Below are 17606 nucleotides of genomic sequence, written 5' to 3'. Positions count from 1 at the left end.
GTAAATAGTCAGGTGTTAAGTGAAAGGTTTTAATAGGAAAGTTAACATGATCTTTTTAGAAGATTACATTGACTGAGTGGGGGAATGGATAGGAAGGAGGGTAAAACCACCAAAGACTATGGACTTGAATTAGGTGTCATGGAGACAAATGTGTCAAGAGCTTTATACGTCAAATCGGTTGGATTTGGAGAGTGATTAGACACGGAAGGTTAAGTGAAAGGGACTACTAAGAATAGCTCAGTTTTTTGGCATAGACTACATGAATGGGGTGCATCCACTATGCGAGGTAGCTGGGGCAGGTGGGATTGAGGGATTTAAGATAAGTTAAATTTTATGTATTTTATGTATATTGAATTATTTACACTTCCAATATACATTCACATCTGCTGCTGAGGAGTGAGATCTGGCTGGGCTGGAGATATAGTTACGGCAGTTATTCACATACAAAAAGCAACTGAAGCCAAGGGAGTAAATGAGACAACCCAGAACACCAAGCACTAGGGGTCAGGCTAAAATTCAACTCCATGATTTTTTAACGGAGGTCAATCAGAAAGAGTATTTATGTGATGCTCTGTAGCAAGGCAGGATAGCCTGGAAATAGAAAAGAAAAGAGATAACCCCCGAAGGCAGAGATTAGCAAGATAGAAGCAGCAGAAAAAAAGAAGCAAGGGAGTTCAGAGAGCTAGCAATTCTACTAAAGTAGCTGACTATGAGGTCTAGGCTGGGAAGCAAAGCAAATCAAGTTATCAAAGTTGACATATGGGAAGAAAGAAGAATTGGTGGACTGGGGGATGGGACAGAGTGACGATCTGCCTTATAAATTCAAAATGAACAGATCCATAAATAGTTATTGAGAGAAGGTGAGGTCCTAACAGGGAAGATAATTATTTTCTTACTAGCATACTCCTTTGATTTATTATTGGCAAAGAAAACCAGGATCAATTGGGGAAAATTGTGGCAATTTTTATGTTCTTACTGCACCATTCACATTTTAGCATAAAATGTGAAGCACTTCTTTATACTAAGGTCCTTCTAAAGCACGTTAAGCACTTCTTTATACTAAGGTCCTTTCAAATACGAATATAAAAGTAATTACAGAAAAAAATTACTATGTTTTAATCTTTATCATTCTTCTAGGTGTTTTAATGGAAATTTAAATTTAACCTGAGGTATTTGAAAAATGATAAAATTAAAAAAATATTCTAAGAAACAATTTTAAAATGGTAAAATAATGTTTAGAGAACAGATCTCATGAAATTCTGAAGGTCTACAGTACATGTAAACAGGATGAGATTGAAAGAAAAATATATATTCTTTCATTTTAGAAACTCTGAATTAAAAAAACTGAATTAAAATCTAACTGATATATTTATCAATCTTGACAAATTATATTTTCAAATATTTTTATAAGTAATAATTCATAATTCTAAGAAAGGCTATTTTACACAATAGCTTTCAAGTCTGATTAAACTTAGAAAAGACAAATTTCTTGAAAATTGTAATTTCTGAGAAGAGTCATATAATAATATGACATTTCTACATCTGGGTCATAAAATTGGGAAAACACCTGTTTTTCAAATTTTTACATATAAATAAAAATACATATCAAGTTCATTGCAAAAAGAAAATTAAATGTCAAACTGCTTTGATTTTAACATAGATATGTAAATGTATATTATTCTTTACTTTACAAAGGTTTACAATGATAATAGTACTTACTGTAACTGCAACATCCATTTATGAAATAACTGTTCATATTGTTGATTTAGTTGTTTAAGTTCAGCAGAAAAGGAAGGAGAAACCTTGCTCAATAAGTTATGCAAAGTTTGCTTTAAAAAAAAAAGGAAGAAGGAGGGAAGAAAATCACTCTCAATCCACATACATCACAGCAATCCACACTAAAAATATTTCCTTAGAGGTAGAGGTTAGAAGAGGCCATCAGTGGAAATATTACTTTAATCAGGTTTGGCAATGAGTGCATCTACTGAGAATACACATAATATTTCAATATTTCTTTCTTAAAATGTTTTATACATTCTTTAAGTACAAATATGTAAAACAGTAAAGAATTTGCTACATTTTCTCTAGAACCATTTACATGACTATAAATTCCAAATATCAATATAAGTCTTTAATTTCTAAAACAATTGTTACCATAAGGAGACGATTAAACCTGCCTCCCAGCTTTGACAACAAATCCAGACACTCTTTTAAAAACCTATGGATTTGAAAAAATGTAAAAGCTTAAGGTAACAGTTCAATATTAATTCTCAGAAAACAGTCAAGTTTCTTTATAATTTACCATTATCATTAGTAAAATTCACTGCTCCTCTTTAAAAGCTGTTTCTAACAAATCCTTTATCTTTCGTAAGTATGGCAAAGTTTTTAAAACAATAATGTAAAAATAAACTGAGGAAGATACATTGCTCTGCACCCAAAACTTGGAAATTCATGCTAGTGACTCAAACACAGCTCACTTCTTGAAATGAAAACTCTAGTAAAAAGCTGTATATGCATTTTTACCCTGGCACTACTGTGTTTTCATGATTCTATCCTTTAAGTAAAATATTTTTTTAATACTGAAGACTAAAGCAGCAACCAAGATTCCAGGCACTCTAGCCTATACAGTTTTTATTCATCCATATACTTAAAGAGAAACAGGACAAATTCTAAGTAAAACTGTAAAGTAGTAGCTTTACAAAATTTCTCTCTCCATCTGATGTTTTTTTCCCTAACGTCTAGGGCCCTGAAAAGCAGATAAAGCACTAGTGTCATTTTCAGTAGTTATTTATACTGGATTATCAGAGCATACTCACACTTAGTGTGAACTCTGAAATGTTATGTCACCTATTCACCTTCATTTCAAACTTTAGTATCTGTGCAGAATTACATTATTAGCCCCAATACTTGCCCCTTCTCCTATCTGCACCCTTTGCCATGTGACTTTGCAATCCCTCCTACTAAATGGGTGGAGTCCCGTGTTCTGTGACTTTGTTTTCAGCCACGTGATTTACTGTGGCCACTAGAATGAGGCAGAAATAACACTGAGAAAGTTTGAGCCCAGGCTTTAGGAGGTCTTTTGTTTTTCTACTTCTTCTGTCTCTGACATTGTTATGAGAAGAACATGCCTCTGCTAGCTTTCCAAGGAGGTCCAACAAGGAAGACAGACATGTGGAGCAAATCCTAGATCAGCCAACTCCCAGGTGACCCGCAGACATGAGAAATAAATGCTTATTGACACATGTTACTATGACTGTATCTGTCAGCTATGTCCACAATTAATGAAAGACCTCCCTTTCTTCACTATCAGTAACAGGTGTTTCTTTCATCCTCCAACATGTCTTTTTGTCTCTAGGTCCTATGAAGTCCTACTTTGACCCTAGATCCACTTCTCCTTCCCCCATGTTGCTTATATAAAAATACGTGCACTAAGGAAGAAGCAAGAGGAACTACAATCCTGCAGCCTGTGGAACAAAAAACACATTCGCAGAAAGACAGACAAGATGAAAAGGCAGAGGGCTATGTACCAGATGAAGGAACAAGATAAAACCCCAGAAAAACAACTAAATGAAGAGGAGATAGGCAAGCTTCCAGAAAAAGAATTCAGAATAATGATAGTGAAGATGACCCAGGACCTCGGAAAAAGAATGGAGGCAAAGATCGAGAAGATGCAAGAAATGTTTAACAAAGATCTAGAAGAATTAAAGAACAAACAAACAGAGATGAACAATACAATAACTGAAATGAAAACTACACTAGAAGGAATCAATAGCAGAATAACTGAGGCAGAAGAACAGACAAGTGACCTGGAAGACAGAATGGTGGAATTCACTGCTGCGGAACAGAATAAAGAAAAAAGAATGAAAAGAAATGAAGACAGCCTAAGAGACCTCTGGGTAAAACGCAACAACATTCGCATTATAGGGGTCCCAGAAGGAGAAGAGAAAGAGAGAAAGGATCCGAGAAAATATTTGAAGAGATTATAGTCGAAAACTTCCCTAACATGGGAAAGGAAATAGCCACCCAAGTCCAGGAAGCGCAGAGAGTCCTATAGAGGATAAACCCAAGGAGAAACACGCTGAGACACACAGTAATCAAACTGGCAAAAATTAAAGACAAAGAAAAATTACTGAAAGCAGCAAGGTAAAAACGACAAATAACATACAAGGGAACTCCCGTAAGGTTAACAGCTGATTTCTCAGCAGAAACTCTACAAGCCAGAAGGGAGTGGCATGATATACTTAAAGTGATGAAAGGGAAGACCCTACAACCAAGATTACTCTACCCAGCAAGGATCTCATTCAGATACAACGGAGAAATCAAAAGCTTTACAGACAAGCAAAAGCTAAGAGAATTCAGCACCACCAAACCAGCTCTACAACAAATGCTAAAGGAACTTCTCTAAGTGGGAAACACAAGAGAAGAAAAGGACCTAACAATTAAGAAAATGGTAATAGGAACATACATATAGATAATTACCTTAAACGTGAATGGATTAAATGCTCCAACCAAAAGATACAGGCTTGCTGAATGGATACAAAAACAAGACCCATATATATGCTGTCTACAAGAGACCCACTTCAGACCTAGGGACACATTCAGACTGAAAGTGAGGGGATGGAAAAAGATATTCCATGCAAATGGAAATCAAAAGAAAGCTGGAGTAGCAATACTCGTATCTGATAAAATAGACTTTAAAATAAAGACTGTTACAAGAGATAAGGAAGGACACTACCTAATGATCAAAGGATCAATCCAAAAAGAAGATATAACAATTATAAATGTTTATGCACCCAACATAGGAGCACCTCAATACATAAGGCAAATGCTAACAACCATGAAAGGAGAAATCAACAGTAAAACAATAATAGTTGGGGACTTTAACACCCCACTTACACCAATGGACAGATCATCCAAACAGAAAATAAATAAGGAAACACAAGCTTTAAATGACACAATAGACCAGGTAAATTTAATTGATATTTATAGACCATTCCACCTAAAAGTAGCAGAATACACTTTCTTCTCAAGTGCACACGGAACATTCTCCAGGATAGATCACATCTTGGGTCACAAATCAAGCCTCAGTAAATTTAAGAAAACTGAAATCATAGCAAGCATCTTTTCTGACCACAACATTATGAGATTAGAAATCAATTACGGGGAAAAAAAACCATAAAAAACACAAACACATGGAGGCTAAACAATACATTACTAAATAACCAAGAGATCACTGAAGAAATCAAAGAGGAAATCAAAAAGTACCTAGAGACAGGGCTTCCCTGGTGGCACAGCGGTTAAGAATCTGCCTGCCTATGCAGGGGACACGGGTTCGAGCCCTGGTCAGGGAAGATCCCACATGCCGCGGAGCAACTAAGCCCGTGAGCCACAACTACTGAAGCCTACATGCCTGGAGTCCGTGCTCTGCAACAAGAGAAGCCACCGCAATGAGAAGCCAGCGCACCACAACGAAGAGTAGCCCCGCTCGCCACAACTAGAGAAAGCCCGCGCGCAGCAACGAAGATCCAACGCAGCCAAAAATAAATAAATAAAATAAGTAAATTTATTAAAAAAAAAAAAAAAAGAGTACCTAGAGACAAATGGCAATGAAAACACAAAGATCCAAAACCTACGGGATGCAGCAAAAGCAATTCTAAGAGGGAAGTTTATAGCTATACAAGCCTACCTAAAGAAACAAGAAAAATCTCAAATAAACAATCTAACCTTACACCTAAAGGAACTAGAGAAAGAAGAACAAACAAAACCCAAAGTTAGCAGAAGGAAAGAAATCATAAAGAACAGAGTAGAAATAAATGAAATAGAAACAAAGAAAGCAATAGCAAACATCAATAAAACTAAAAGCTGGTTCTTTGAGAAAATAAACAAAATTGATAAACCATTAGCCATACTCATCAAGAAAAACAGGGATTGGACTCAAATCAATAAAATTAGAAACGAAAAAGGAGAAGTTACAACAGACACCGCAGAAATACAAAGCATCCTAAGAGACTACTACAAGCAACTCTATGCCAATAAAATGGACAACCTGGAAGAAATGGACAAATTCTTAGAAAGGTATAACCTTCCAAGACTGAACCAGGAAGAAACAGAAAATATGAACAGACCAATCACAAGTAATGAAATTGAAACTGTGATTAAAAATCTTCCAACAAACAAAAGTCCAGGACCAGATGGCTTCACAGGTGAATTCTATCAAACATTTAGAGAAGAGCTAACACCCATCCTTCTCAAACTCCTCCAAAAAACTGCAGAGGAAGGAACACTCCCAAACTCATTCTACCAGGCCACCGTCACCCTGATACCAAAACCAAACAAAGATACTATAAAAAAAGAAAATTACAGACCAATATCATTGATGAATATAGATGCAAAAATCCTGAACAAAATACTAGCAAACAGAATGCAACAACACATTAAAAGGATCATACACCATGATCAAGTGGGATTTATCCCAGGGATGCAAGGATTCTTCAGTATACGCAAATCAATCAATGTGATACACCATATTAAGAAATTGAAGAATAAAAACCATATGATCATCTCAATAGATGCAGAAAAAGCTTTTGACAAAATTCAACACCCATTTATGATAAAAACTCTCCAGAAAGTGGGCAGAGAGGGAACCTACCTCAACATAATAAAGGCCATATATGACAAACCCACAGCAAACATCATTCTCAATGGTGAAAAACTTAAAGTATTCCTAAGATCAGGAACAAGACAAGGATGTCCACTCTCACCACTATTATTCAACATAGTTTTGGAAGTCTGAGCCATGGCAATCAGAGAAGAAAAAAGAAATAAAAGGAATACAAATTGGAAAAGAAGAAGTAAAACTGTCACTGTTTGCAGATGACACTATACACAGAGAATCCTAAAGATGCCACCAGTAAACTACTAGAGCTGATCAATGAATTTGGTAAAGTTGCAGGATACTAAATTAATGCACAGAAATCTCTTGCATTCCTATACACTAATGATGAAAAATCTGAAAGAGAAATTAAGGAAACACTCCCATTTACCATTGCAACAAAAAGAATAAAATACCTAGGAATAAACCTATTGAGGGAGACAAGAGACCTGTATGCAGAAAAGTATAAGACACTGTTGAAAGAAATTAAAGATGATACCAACAGATGGAGAGATACACCATGTTCTTGGACTGGAAGAATCAATATTGTGAAAATGATTATACTACCCAAAGCAATCTACAGATTCAATGCAATCCCTATCAAATTACCAATGGCATTTTTTACAGAACTAGAGCAAAAAATCTTAAAATTTGTATGAAGACACAAAGGACCCCGAAGAGCCGAAGCAGTCTTGAGGGAAAAAAATGGAGCTGGAGGAATCAGATTCCCTGACTTCAGACTATACTACAAAGCTACAGTAATCAAGACAATACGGTACTGGCACAAAAACAGAAATATAGATCAGTGGAACAGGATAGAAAGCCCAGAGATAAACCCATGCACCTATGGTCAACTAATCTATGACAAAGGAGGCAAGGATATACAATGGAGAAAAGACAGTCTCTTCAATAAGTGGTGCTGGGAAAACTGGACAGCTATGTGTAAAAGAATGAAATTAGAACACTCCCTAACACCATACACAAAAGTAAACTCAAAATGGATTAAAGACCTAAATGTAAGATCGGACACTCTAAAACTCTTAGAGGAAAACATAGGAAGAACACTCTTTGACATAAATCACAGCAAGATCTTTTTTGATCCACCTCCTAGAGTAATGGAAATAAAAACAAAAATAAACAAATGGGACCTAATGAAACTTCAAAGCTTTTTCAAAGCAAAGGAAACTACAAATAAGACGAAGAGACAACCCTCAGAATGGGAGAAAATATTTGCAAATGAATCAACGGACAAAGGATTAATCTCCAAAATATATAAACAGCTCATGCAGCTCAGTATTTAAAAACAAACAACCCAATCCAAAAATGGGCAGAAGACCTAAACAGACATTTCTCCAAAGAGGACATACAGATGGCCAAGAAGCACATGAAAAGCTGCTCAACATCACTAATTATTAGAGAAATGTAAATCAAAACTACAATGAGGTATCACCTCACACCAGTTAGAATGGGCATCATCAGAAAATCTGCACACAACAAATGCTGGAGGGGGTGTGGAGAAAAGGGAACCCTCTTGCACTGTTGGTGGGAATGTAAATTGATACAGCCACTATGGAGAACAGTATGCAGGTTCCTTAAAAAACTAAAAATAGAATTACCATATGATCCAGCAATCCCACTGCTGGGCATATACCCAGAGAAAACCATAATTCAAAAAGACACAAGCACCCCAATATTCACTGCAGCACTATTTACAATAGCCAGGTCATGGAAGCAACCTAAATGCCCGTCGACAGACAAATGGATAAAGAAGATGTGGTACATATGTACAATGGAATATTACTCAGCCATAAAAAGGAACCATATTGGGTCATTTGTAGAGACGTGGATGAATCTAGAGACTGTTATACAGAGTGAAGTAAGTCAGAAAGAGAAAAACAAATATCATATATTAACACATATATGTGGAATCTAGAAAAATGGTACAGATGAACCGGTTTGCAGTGCAGAAATAGAGACACAGATGTAGAGAACAAACGTATGGACATCAAGGGGGTAAGCGGTGGCAGGTGGGTGTGGGTGTGGTCGTGGGTGTGGGTGTGGTGGGATGAACTGGGAGATTGGGATTGACATGTATACACTGATGTGTATAAAACTGATGACTAATAAGAACCTGCTGTATATATGAAAAAAAAAAAATACATGCACTACGCAGATGTTAGTGCCATCTCTTCCTTGAACAGCTTGGTTTCTTGACACATGTTTTCAGCTAGTCTCTGATCTGAGTTGCAATACCTATGAGACAGGTGGAAACAAACAAACAAAACAGAAAAAAAACAAAAACCCCCAACCACACAGCACCATGTCATCCAAGCCATAGAGGTTTACCCTATGGTAAACCTCTCTTCTCTCTTTTCTATAGCTGGAAAACTCTGTCAAAAGCCCTGTATACCTTAGGAAATTGCACTGAATTCCTATTTCAGATAAAATCTTGATTCTCTCTGAGTCAATAACAATCTCTTCATGACTTAAATTATCAAGCCAGTTTCTTTTTTTTTTTTTTCCGGCTGCATGGCTTGTGGGATCTTAGTTCCCTGACCAGGGATTGAACCCATGCCCCCTGCAGTGGAAGCACGGAGTCCTAACCAAGGATCGCCAGGGAAGTCCCTCAAGCCCAGTTTCTAATGAAAGATTTTCTTATTCAGATGGTTCTTTGTCCTCTCTTAGTGAGGTATCTGTCAAAGCCCTGAGTCTAACTGTATGGTATTTTTTTATAAAACGAGACACTGGAACCATAGTATATAGCAACCTTGTTACCTTACTGCAGTGGGCAGGCTTTCCATAATAGCAAGAAGCAGAATATCCTCTGCTTTTTGCAAGGTTTTTAACTGAGAGTCAGGTCAGTCTTTGTTTTATGACCAGTGTGAGGTTCAATGAATATGTGGGTTAAACTGATAACAGAGATTAATGGTACATGGATATCAAAGAAACTATGACCCTGCACAGGGAACTATATTCAAAATCCTGTGATACATATATATACAATGGAATATTACTCAGCCATAAAAAGGAACGAAACTGAGTTATTTGTAGTGAGGTGGATGGACCTAGAGACTGTCATACAGAGTGAAGTAAGTCAGAAAGAGAAAAACAAATACTGTATGCTAACACATATACATGGAATCTAAAAAAAAAAAAAGAAGAAAAAAAGAAAATGGTCAGAAGAACGTAGTGGCAAGACGGGAATAGAGATGTAGACCTACTAGATAATGGACTTGAGGATACGGGGAGGGGGAAGGGTAAGCTGGGACAAAGTGAGAGAGTGGCATGGACATATATACACTACCAAACGTAAAATAGATAGCTAGTGGGAAGCAGCCGCATAGCACAGGGGGATCAGCTGGGTGCTTTGTGACCACCTAGAGGGGTGGGATGGGGAGGGTGGGAGGGAGGGAGATGCAAGAGGGAAGAGATATGGGGACATATGTATATGTATAACTGATTCACTTTGTTATAAAGCAGAAACTGACACACCATTGTAAAGCAATTATACTCTAATAAAGATGTTAAAAAAAAAATCCTGTGATAAACCATAATGGAAAATATGAAAAAATATATATACAGGTATAACTGAATCACTTTGCTGTACAGTAGAAATTAATACAACATTGTAAATCAACTATACTTCAATAAATTAAAAAAAAGAAACTATGACCCTGATGATTATAGATCCTGAAGAAACAATAAATAAGAGAAAAATATGTAATTATATATGTACAATTAGAGTATGTCAAACAATTCTAATCCAATGAACCAGTTACCATTTACATAATAAAATACGCAATAGTGATGTCACACTAATTTGTGTTTCATTTGATCAGGATAGTATTCTGCTATGTACACTTACTCTTCAGATTTGCTGCTTATGTACTGTATTTTTCAGCTCACAATAAGAACAATTTACAAATAACACTCCTTGCAACATACCTGATCCAGTTTAGCCCTCTTTAGTTTCTGCAGTGTTCTATCAGAGGTTAAAACTTTTGAACTGCTGTGGGCTTCAAAATATTCTTCTACTAAGTCACTCTGAAAGTGGACGAAGCAAAGTGAGTTCTTAGTTTCAGATATTTGTTTTATATGAGGACTAGACAGTAATATTAGCATAAACAGGATATGTGAAATTCTTTACTTGGCAGTCAGTATTTTCTTTTTGAAGCAACAACACAGACTAAGGACCAAACAAATTTAATTCCAGTAATAAAACTGAGTAACTCTTAGGATCACAAAAGTTGAAGAAAATCACTAGATTGAAGTAGTCTGCCCAAAAACGATTCCTAAATTCCAACATATAATTCCCATTTAGACTGGGGAAAAAAAAGGGTTTTACACATCAGGACCTTTGTTTTGCCTCACACACTCCTAGCAAATCCTTTAATTAGTACAGTTGAAGGACTGTGGAAATGAGAAAGACATCAACAGCAAGGTAAAAAAAGACTTGCCTATTATTCCAGCAAAATGACTCACCACGTGTTCTACTGATTTGAGGCAGGACTGAGCTGCGTGGTGGTAAGGAAGGAATGGAAAGTCATTCAAGCAGGAGGCTTCCTAGACTGCTCTGAGTCTTTACAGAGCACGCTGGGATAATTAGCCTTTTCTCAGGCCATAATAGGTGCAGTGTTCTCCAAACGACGCAACATGGGTCCATAGTCACATCATTTATTACTTACACTGACTTTACATCAGCAACGTTACAAAAATGAAACTATATAAAAAGGTATACACTGAGAAGTCTTGCCTCCAATTATCCAATCAATATTTATTTAAAAGCTCTTTTTATTCAACTGAATTGTCACCTTTAGCATATACTATGGTACTGATACATGAATATGGATACAGAAAGGCCAGGATACGAAGTCCAGAAATAGACACAAATATATGCGGGAATTTATGTGAAAGGCTGAGAAAATGTAGAAAAGTGAAGAAAAAAAATTATGTTCATTCTCCCATTTAGATCTCTTAGGTAGCTTATCTTTGAGATACTACTGATTTTTCTTTAAAGTCTCTCTCTTCACTTACTGTTTTATCTCTTTTCATTTTCTTAGAAGGCGTTTCTTTGCAAACAGGAGCCGAAACTACTCTATTCTGAGCTTGAATCTGTTCGCTCAATATGACTTCATTAGTGTCCTCTTCATATTCCTGTGCAACCCCTTCATCGTCCTCCGAGTTGGAAGCAGAATATTCACTTTCACTGTCAGAATGAGACCTTGGAACTGTGTGGGGAGGAAGCAATTGGGAAAATTGGACAGTTTGACAAGAGAGGCATTGTGGGGTATTAAGAAGAGTGTGGGCTTTGAAGTAAGAGATTGTGACTTCTGGTTTTGTCATTACTTGCTGATGATTTCACCAGAGCTAGTTATGTAAGTTTTCTGAGCACCAGTTTCCTCACTTATCAAATGAGGCTACCAGTGCCTAATTTAATAAAGCATTGTGAAGATTACATTGAAATGCATGTAAAGCAACAAACAATGCCTAACACATAGGAAAGGTGGCAGAAATTGTCAGTCATACCTAATACCTAATCCTTCTTCCTTGCTAATAGAATTCATTGTAAAATGTGGCAATGTGCTCCACCCTAAGGGATAAATAATCACAGTAATTTAATTGTCTTTTCCTTTGCCAGATATGTGCTCTCTCAGCCTCCTTTGCAACTAGAGTTGGCTATGTAAACCTTTAACCAATGAAACTTGAGGGGAAATTTGCTGGAAGCTTCTGGGAAAGATTTTCCTCACTTATGGAAGGAAAGCCCCTTACTTATACCCATAGCTTAAAGCTATGGAAGCCATTTTGCAATACAAAATATCAAAACTAAAGATGAAAAATGCCAGCAGCAAAGCGAAAAGATAGGAAGAACCTGTATCCTTCATGACACTGTTGAGTCACTACATCAACCGTGAACTGTGTATCCCTAGACTTATGATGTGAGATACTTCAGTGTCCATGGCTTAAGCCATTGTTATAGAATTTTCCATTGCTGCCTACTGAAAATGCCACCCTAACTGATAGAGCACTCAATAAATGACAGCTACTACTTTAAGTACTACTAATACATATGCACAATCCATCCCATAGTAGATATAAGAATTATATTTTTAAACAAACCGTAGCCACCCCCACCACTCTCCAGAAATAATAAAGCTAGTTTTATAATCATAAAGTAAGGATAAAACTTACACTCAACAAAATAAGTATAAAACTATCATAAAAGGTTAACTTCCAAACTATGAATGAAATAATTTTAAGCAAATCACTCTTTATTTTGAAGAGCATATTTCAGAATATCCAGAGTCAGCATATAACAAATATAGATACTGAAAAAGAAAAAGAAAAAAAAAGGCTTGATTTTGTGGGCATACATAGCTTAGCAGATTCAGATTTGCACTGATTGCTGCCCATGGTAGATGCAAGGGTTAGAAGTGGTAGGAGGTACCAGACAATGTCTTTACCCTATTTACATGAATACAACACACATGTTGATATATTTGTTTGGTGGTGATTGAGAAGGAGAAGGAAGTTCACCTTCTCTCTAAAAAGGATTCTTCTGTGGGGTAAGGAGTAAACTTAAGATGTGGGATGTATTTGACATAAAATAATAATAATCAATTGCATATATCATCTTTTATTGCTTCAGATATACAATAATTTAGTGCTACAATTTTTATGTTGATTAAAAATGTATTATCAACTCTATACCTTGAAACAAAAAGAGCTACAGGGCATAGATTTAACAATGCTAGCTAACATTATTGTCAAGGGGTCAACCCCAAGAAAGGAGTTGACATCTTTCAGAAATATAAAGGTCAAAAAGTCATTTGCCCCAAAGTTAAATATTTAAACCCCAAACCAGAGAGTTCCCTGGCAGTCCAGTGTTTAGGACTCAGCGCTTCCGCTGCCATGGCCCGGGTTCAACCCCGGGCTGGGGAACTAAGATCCCGCAAGCCACGTGGTGTGGCCAAAAAACCACCCCCAAAACATAAAAAAAACCCAAAACCATTTATAATTTTCCCAAAGGCGGGAACCATGTCTGTTTACTTGGCTTTGTATAGTATTCAGTACAACTGTAAATATTTAAAATTGTTTCAATATATTGATAAAACTTCTAAATAAATCAACAGAACCATTTCTAAAACTGTCTCAGGCAAATAAACTAAAAGGCATGTTATTTTATTGAAGAATTTTAACTAACCTCAATATCCATTGACTATAATGTAAAGACATAGTGCTAAGTGTTATGAGTTAAAATATAAGATATAGTCCTTGCCCTTAAGGAATCTACAGCTTAATTGAAGACATGAACATATCCTTTCTTTCTTGAAAAGAAATAGCAATAAGTAGTTATAATAATAAAAGGTAATAATAGCCAACACCTGTTAAGCACATACCAAGGTCAAGCACTACACTAAGCGCTTTGACATCCTTTATTTCAATTAATCTCAAAATAACTCTGAGGCTGGTACCATTATTATCCCTATTTCGCAAACGAAAAAAATTGAGGCATAGAGAGGTCCCTGTAAGTGGCAGCCCAAAGATAAAAAGTAAGCATTCTAAGACCAGAACCTGTATATTTAACCATTATTGCCTCTTGTTTAGATGCTTCTTTTTATAAAAACTCAGTGTAAAAAGAAATACACACCTATTAGTCTTTTCCTTAGCCCACGAGGTGCTGTTGACAGAAATTCACTTTTATCATTGTTCTGTTTAAAAATAAAAAAGCAATATAGTTTAAATAGTCAAATAATAATGATGACATGAAAATTAATGATGTCTCTGAGTCAAAGAAAGGCTAGAAAGGAAGAAAAATATTTTGTTTTCAATAGACATTAGAACCAGATGAGCTCCTTCCTAGACCTGGAAGACAACAATATATGAATTTGTTGCGGGGGGAGAGTATGACAACAAAAGTGATACAACGAATTCCGAAGGATTCCTAGAGTGGTTCTAGAAGTTGTATTCCAGACACCTGCGAAGGATGCACTTCTATTATTATGTAAAGAAAAAGCTTATCAGCCTTTGAATCATTCTTCACCCATCAGATTAGAATATTTTTTCTAAAACAAGGTAATACTGTCCAGGGATGATGAGTAAGCAAGGAAATGGGACTCCTATACTTACTGCAGTGGGCCTTTCCATGTACGAGAAATTTACTGGTGTTAAAGTAGTCTGTGAGAAGGAGAGAAAAAAGATTTCTACTTTTTACTTCTGTATTTTTAACTTTTTAAACATTTTACAGAGTATAACGCACGTTTTTCTTTTCCTTACAGAATACAACACTTTAACACCATTCAATTTCTAGCACAATATAATGCCTACTGGTGTATACATGATAACTTAACAGTACTGATAAAAAGATAAAGTACCCTGTGTTTTTTTGGCAACATGAAAATATGACAAAAAATTTAAGTCTGTTATCTTGTGATAAGTTGTGGGTGCTAGTTACAAATATTATAACTAAATTTTGATTTGGGATATTAAGAATACTATTATAATAGGTGATCTGATCACCTACTGGGTTTATAAAGTATATCACAGTATATTTCAAACTTCTTTGGTCCAGATCCTTATAGTTTTTTTTTACGTTTTGCCACCTTGATCCAGTACACATGTGCATATATAACTTAACCAAATTATAATTAAATAATACTTATAAAATAGAAATTTTCTAATTTATTCTATTTCATTTTTTTAAACTGTAGATCATGCCCTACTAAACTGATTTCAACACTGAGAGTTGAGACAACCTCTATCCATATAGCTTAATTATCAGGTCTGAGAATATTTGTGTCAAAATAACCATTTCAGAAAATTCTTGCTCAAAAAGATAAGGCTATAAACTATTAAATAACTTCACTGTTTGCTACAGAAATTTCTGCACACTAATTTATCTTGACAGTTTGCTCATTTGGGCAACCTATTTTCCCATCAGAACAACAGACTACTTACCAGGGCAAACAGCTAGCTTATCAAACATTGGTTTACTTATCAAAACTCAATTCAAGACCCTCTCCTCACTGTGTCCACTACTCCTAAAATACTATGCCATGAATTCTGTCTAATACAGATCAGTTCTCCATCTTGATAGATGTGCCTTAAACCCCTCGAGTCCAGATCCCCAAGCCCTATACATATTCTCTCCTGAACTCCCCCTTCTAAGACAGTGCACTAAGACTCGCAGACTGATGTTCTCTTTTATTGTGGTATGTAAATATAATACCACTGACTAACAGGTTTTCTGATCGTCTCTTAGGGAATAAACAAGATCCACTAATGTGCTGTGATCCACAACTTGAAAAAGAATGCCAGAAGACCCAACACAGCCAAAAATAAATAAATTAAATTAAATTAAAAACAAACAAACAAACAAACAAAACACCCAGGGATAGTTCTGACATAGAAAAGGCACAACAGGTGGGTCCAGAAGACCTAGCTTCATTTTCCAGCTTTTCTCCTTCCTAGTTTGGTGAACTTAGACAAGCCACTTCACCTCTCTGAGCCTCAGATTCTTTATCTGTAAGTTAGGTATTTTAATTGGCAAATACCTATAAATGATAAAAGTATTATCTAAATTAAGAGATGAAATGGATATTTTTCATCATGTCTTAACTTTGTAACACTAAGGGTTTTCCTTGTTTTTACTCAATTGCTTACCTTCAACTGAACTTTGTCTGAAGCAGAATGCCCTAAAGAATGAAACAAAAAGCCATTACTTACTACAAATACTTCACTTTCCATAATAGCCTAGTTTCATTAAAAGCAAAGGTGCAGGTTCTACCCAGAAGCCACTACATATTATTGAATTCTCAATTAACTGCATCTCCACTAGAGGCTGAACTGTCACTATTAATTTTATGATTTCTCCCATTAATGACATTTCTGTAGCACTCATGTAACAAGAAAAAATGGAGTCCTTTTCATTGTTCATTATTTTAAAAGTACACTATTTAATCTAGTTAGAATGGGTCATTCAAAAACAACTGCTCCACAATTCTCCAAACTATAAGACTTCCAAATCCCCAAAACCTTATTTCCAATAGTATTTGCCAAAGCAAATCTTCCACAAACATTTGGCTAACTCAAGCAAATGACAACAGGATTTAAGACTGTTTCTAGTTGGCCCTGTCAATCTGTACAACTTCAACCCACACAGATCTTTTCCCCTTTTATTGATAGCTAAATATGGGTATGCTAAAGCACACAGGCTGGGGTACTAACTGCATTTACTGAATGAATTTTCAGAACAGAAAAGAAGAAAATATATAAAAATGCACTTAGACAAGAAAAAAAAGTAACATATTATAACTTTGAAGCAACTACGAAAACTCTCTTGAAAGAAGTGAAGTAAAATCTTACCCTTGCTACACTGAGGAATGTCTATGGTAATTTCAGGATCACTCTTCAAATTGGATGAAACACTTTTTCTTGGTGTTTTTGCTAGTTCTGAAGCTGTAAACAGACAAAAGAAATATATAAAAAAAACTTTTAATGGACAACAGTAGATTAAGAGGGGAAATAGCCTTATTTCACTTACATAAATTAAAAAAAATAAGAAACCTGCTGCTTCTAATATCAGAAAGATAAATAAACCTAGCCATATTAAGAGTACTACTGCTTTCACCTTTACTCACTGTGTTCCAAGTATCTTCCAAGTCTTCCTTCAGTTATCCACAGGTCTCGCAAAAAAATACAAATAAAGAGCTAACTTTAACCTCGCTGGTTTCTCCAATTATCACACACTCTCCCTCTCTCTTCTCCATTGACAGGTTTATACTCCTTCCATTTCTTTTTTTTTTTTTTTTTTAATTTATGGCTGTGTTGGGTCTTCGTTTCTGTGCGAGGGCTTTCTCTAGTTGCGGCAAGTGGGGGCCACTCTTCATCGCGGTGCGCGGGCCTCTCACTATCGCGGCCTCTCTTGTTGCGGAGCACAGGCTCCAGACGCGCAGGC

The 17606-nt window shown here is 36.0% G+C and overlaps 1 protein-coding gene across 1 annotated transcript in view; it reads right to left on the bottom strand.

Moving 5' to 3' along the window:
- Window positions 1–17606, bottom strand: part of ORC2 (origin recognition complex subunit 2) — a 49892-nt gene that overhangs the window by 11273 nt on the left and 21013 nt on the right. Inside the window, exons 6-11 of the mRNA XM_059928469.1 lie at window positions 17015–17107; window positions 16313–16344; window positions 14301–14361; window positions 11687–11880; window positions 10598–10696; window positions 1720–1829 (exon numbers count right to left, since the gene is read on the bottom strand). Of these exons, the coding sequence (XP_059784452.1) occupies window positions 1720–1829; window positions 10598–10696; window positions 11687–11880; window positions 14301–14361; window positions 16313–16344; window positions 17015–17107 (589 nt within the window). The remainder of the gene's footprint in view (window positions 1–1719; window positions 1830–10597; window positions 10697–11686; window positions 11881–14300; window positions 14362–16312; window positions 16345–17014; window positions 17108–17606) is intronic.

The sequence above is a fragment of the Balaenoptera ricei genome, chromosome 7 (genome assembly GCF_028023285.1).
Source record: "Balaenoptera ricei isolate mBalRic1 chromosome 7, mBalRic1.hap2, whole genome shotgun sequence".
In the NCBI taxonomy this organism is placed as follows: Eukaryota; Metazoa; Chordata; class Mammalia; order Artiodactyla; family Balaenopteridae; genus Balaenoptera; species Balaenoptera ricei.
This window is presented reverse-complemented; position numbering and strand designations above follow the sequence as displayed.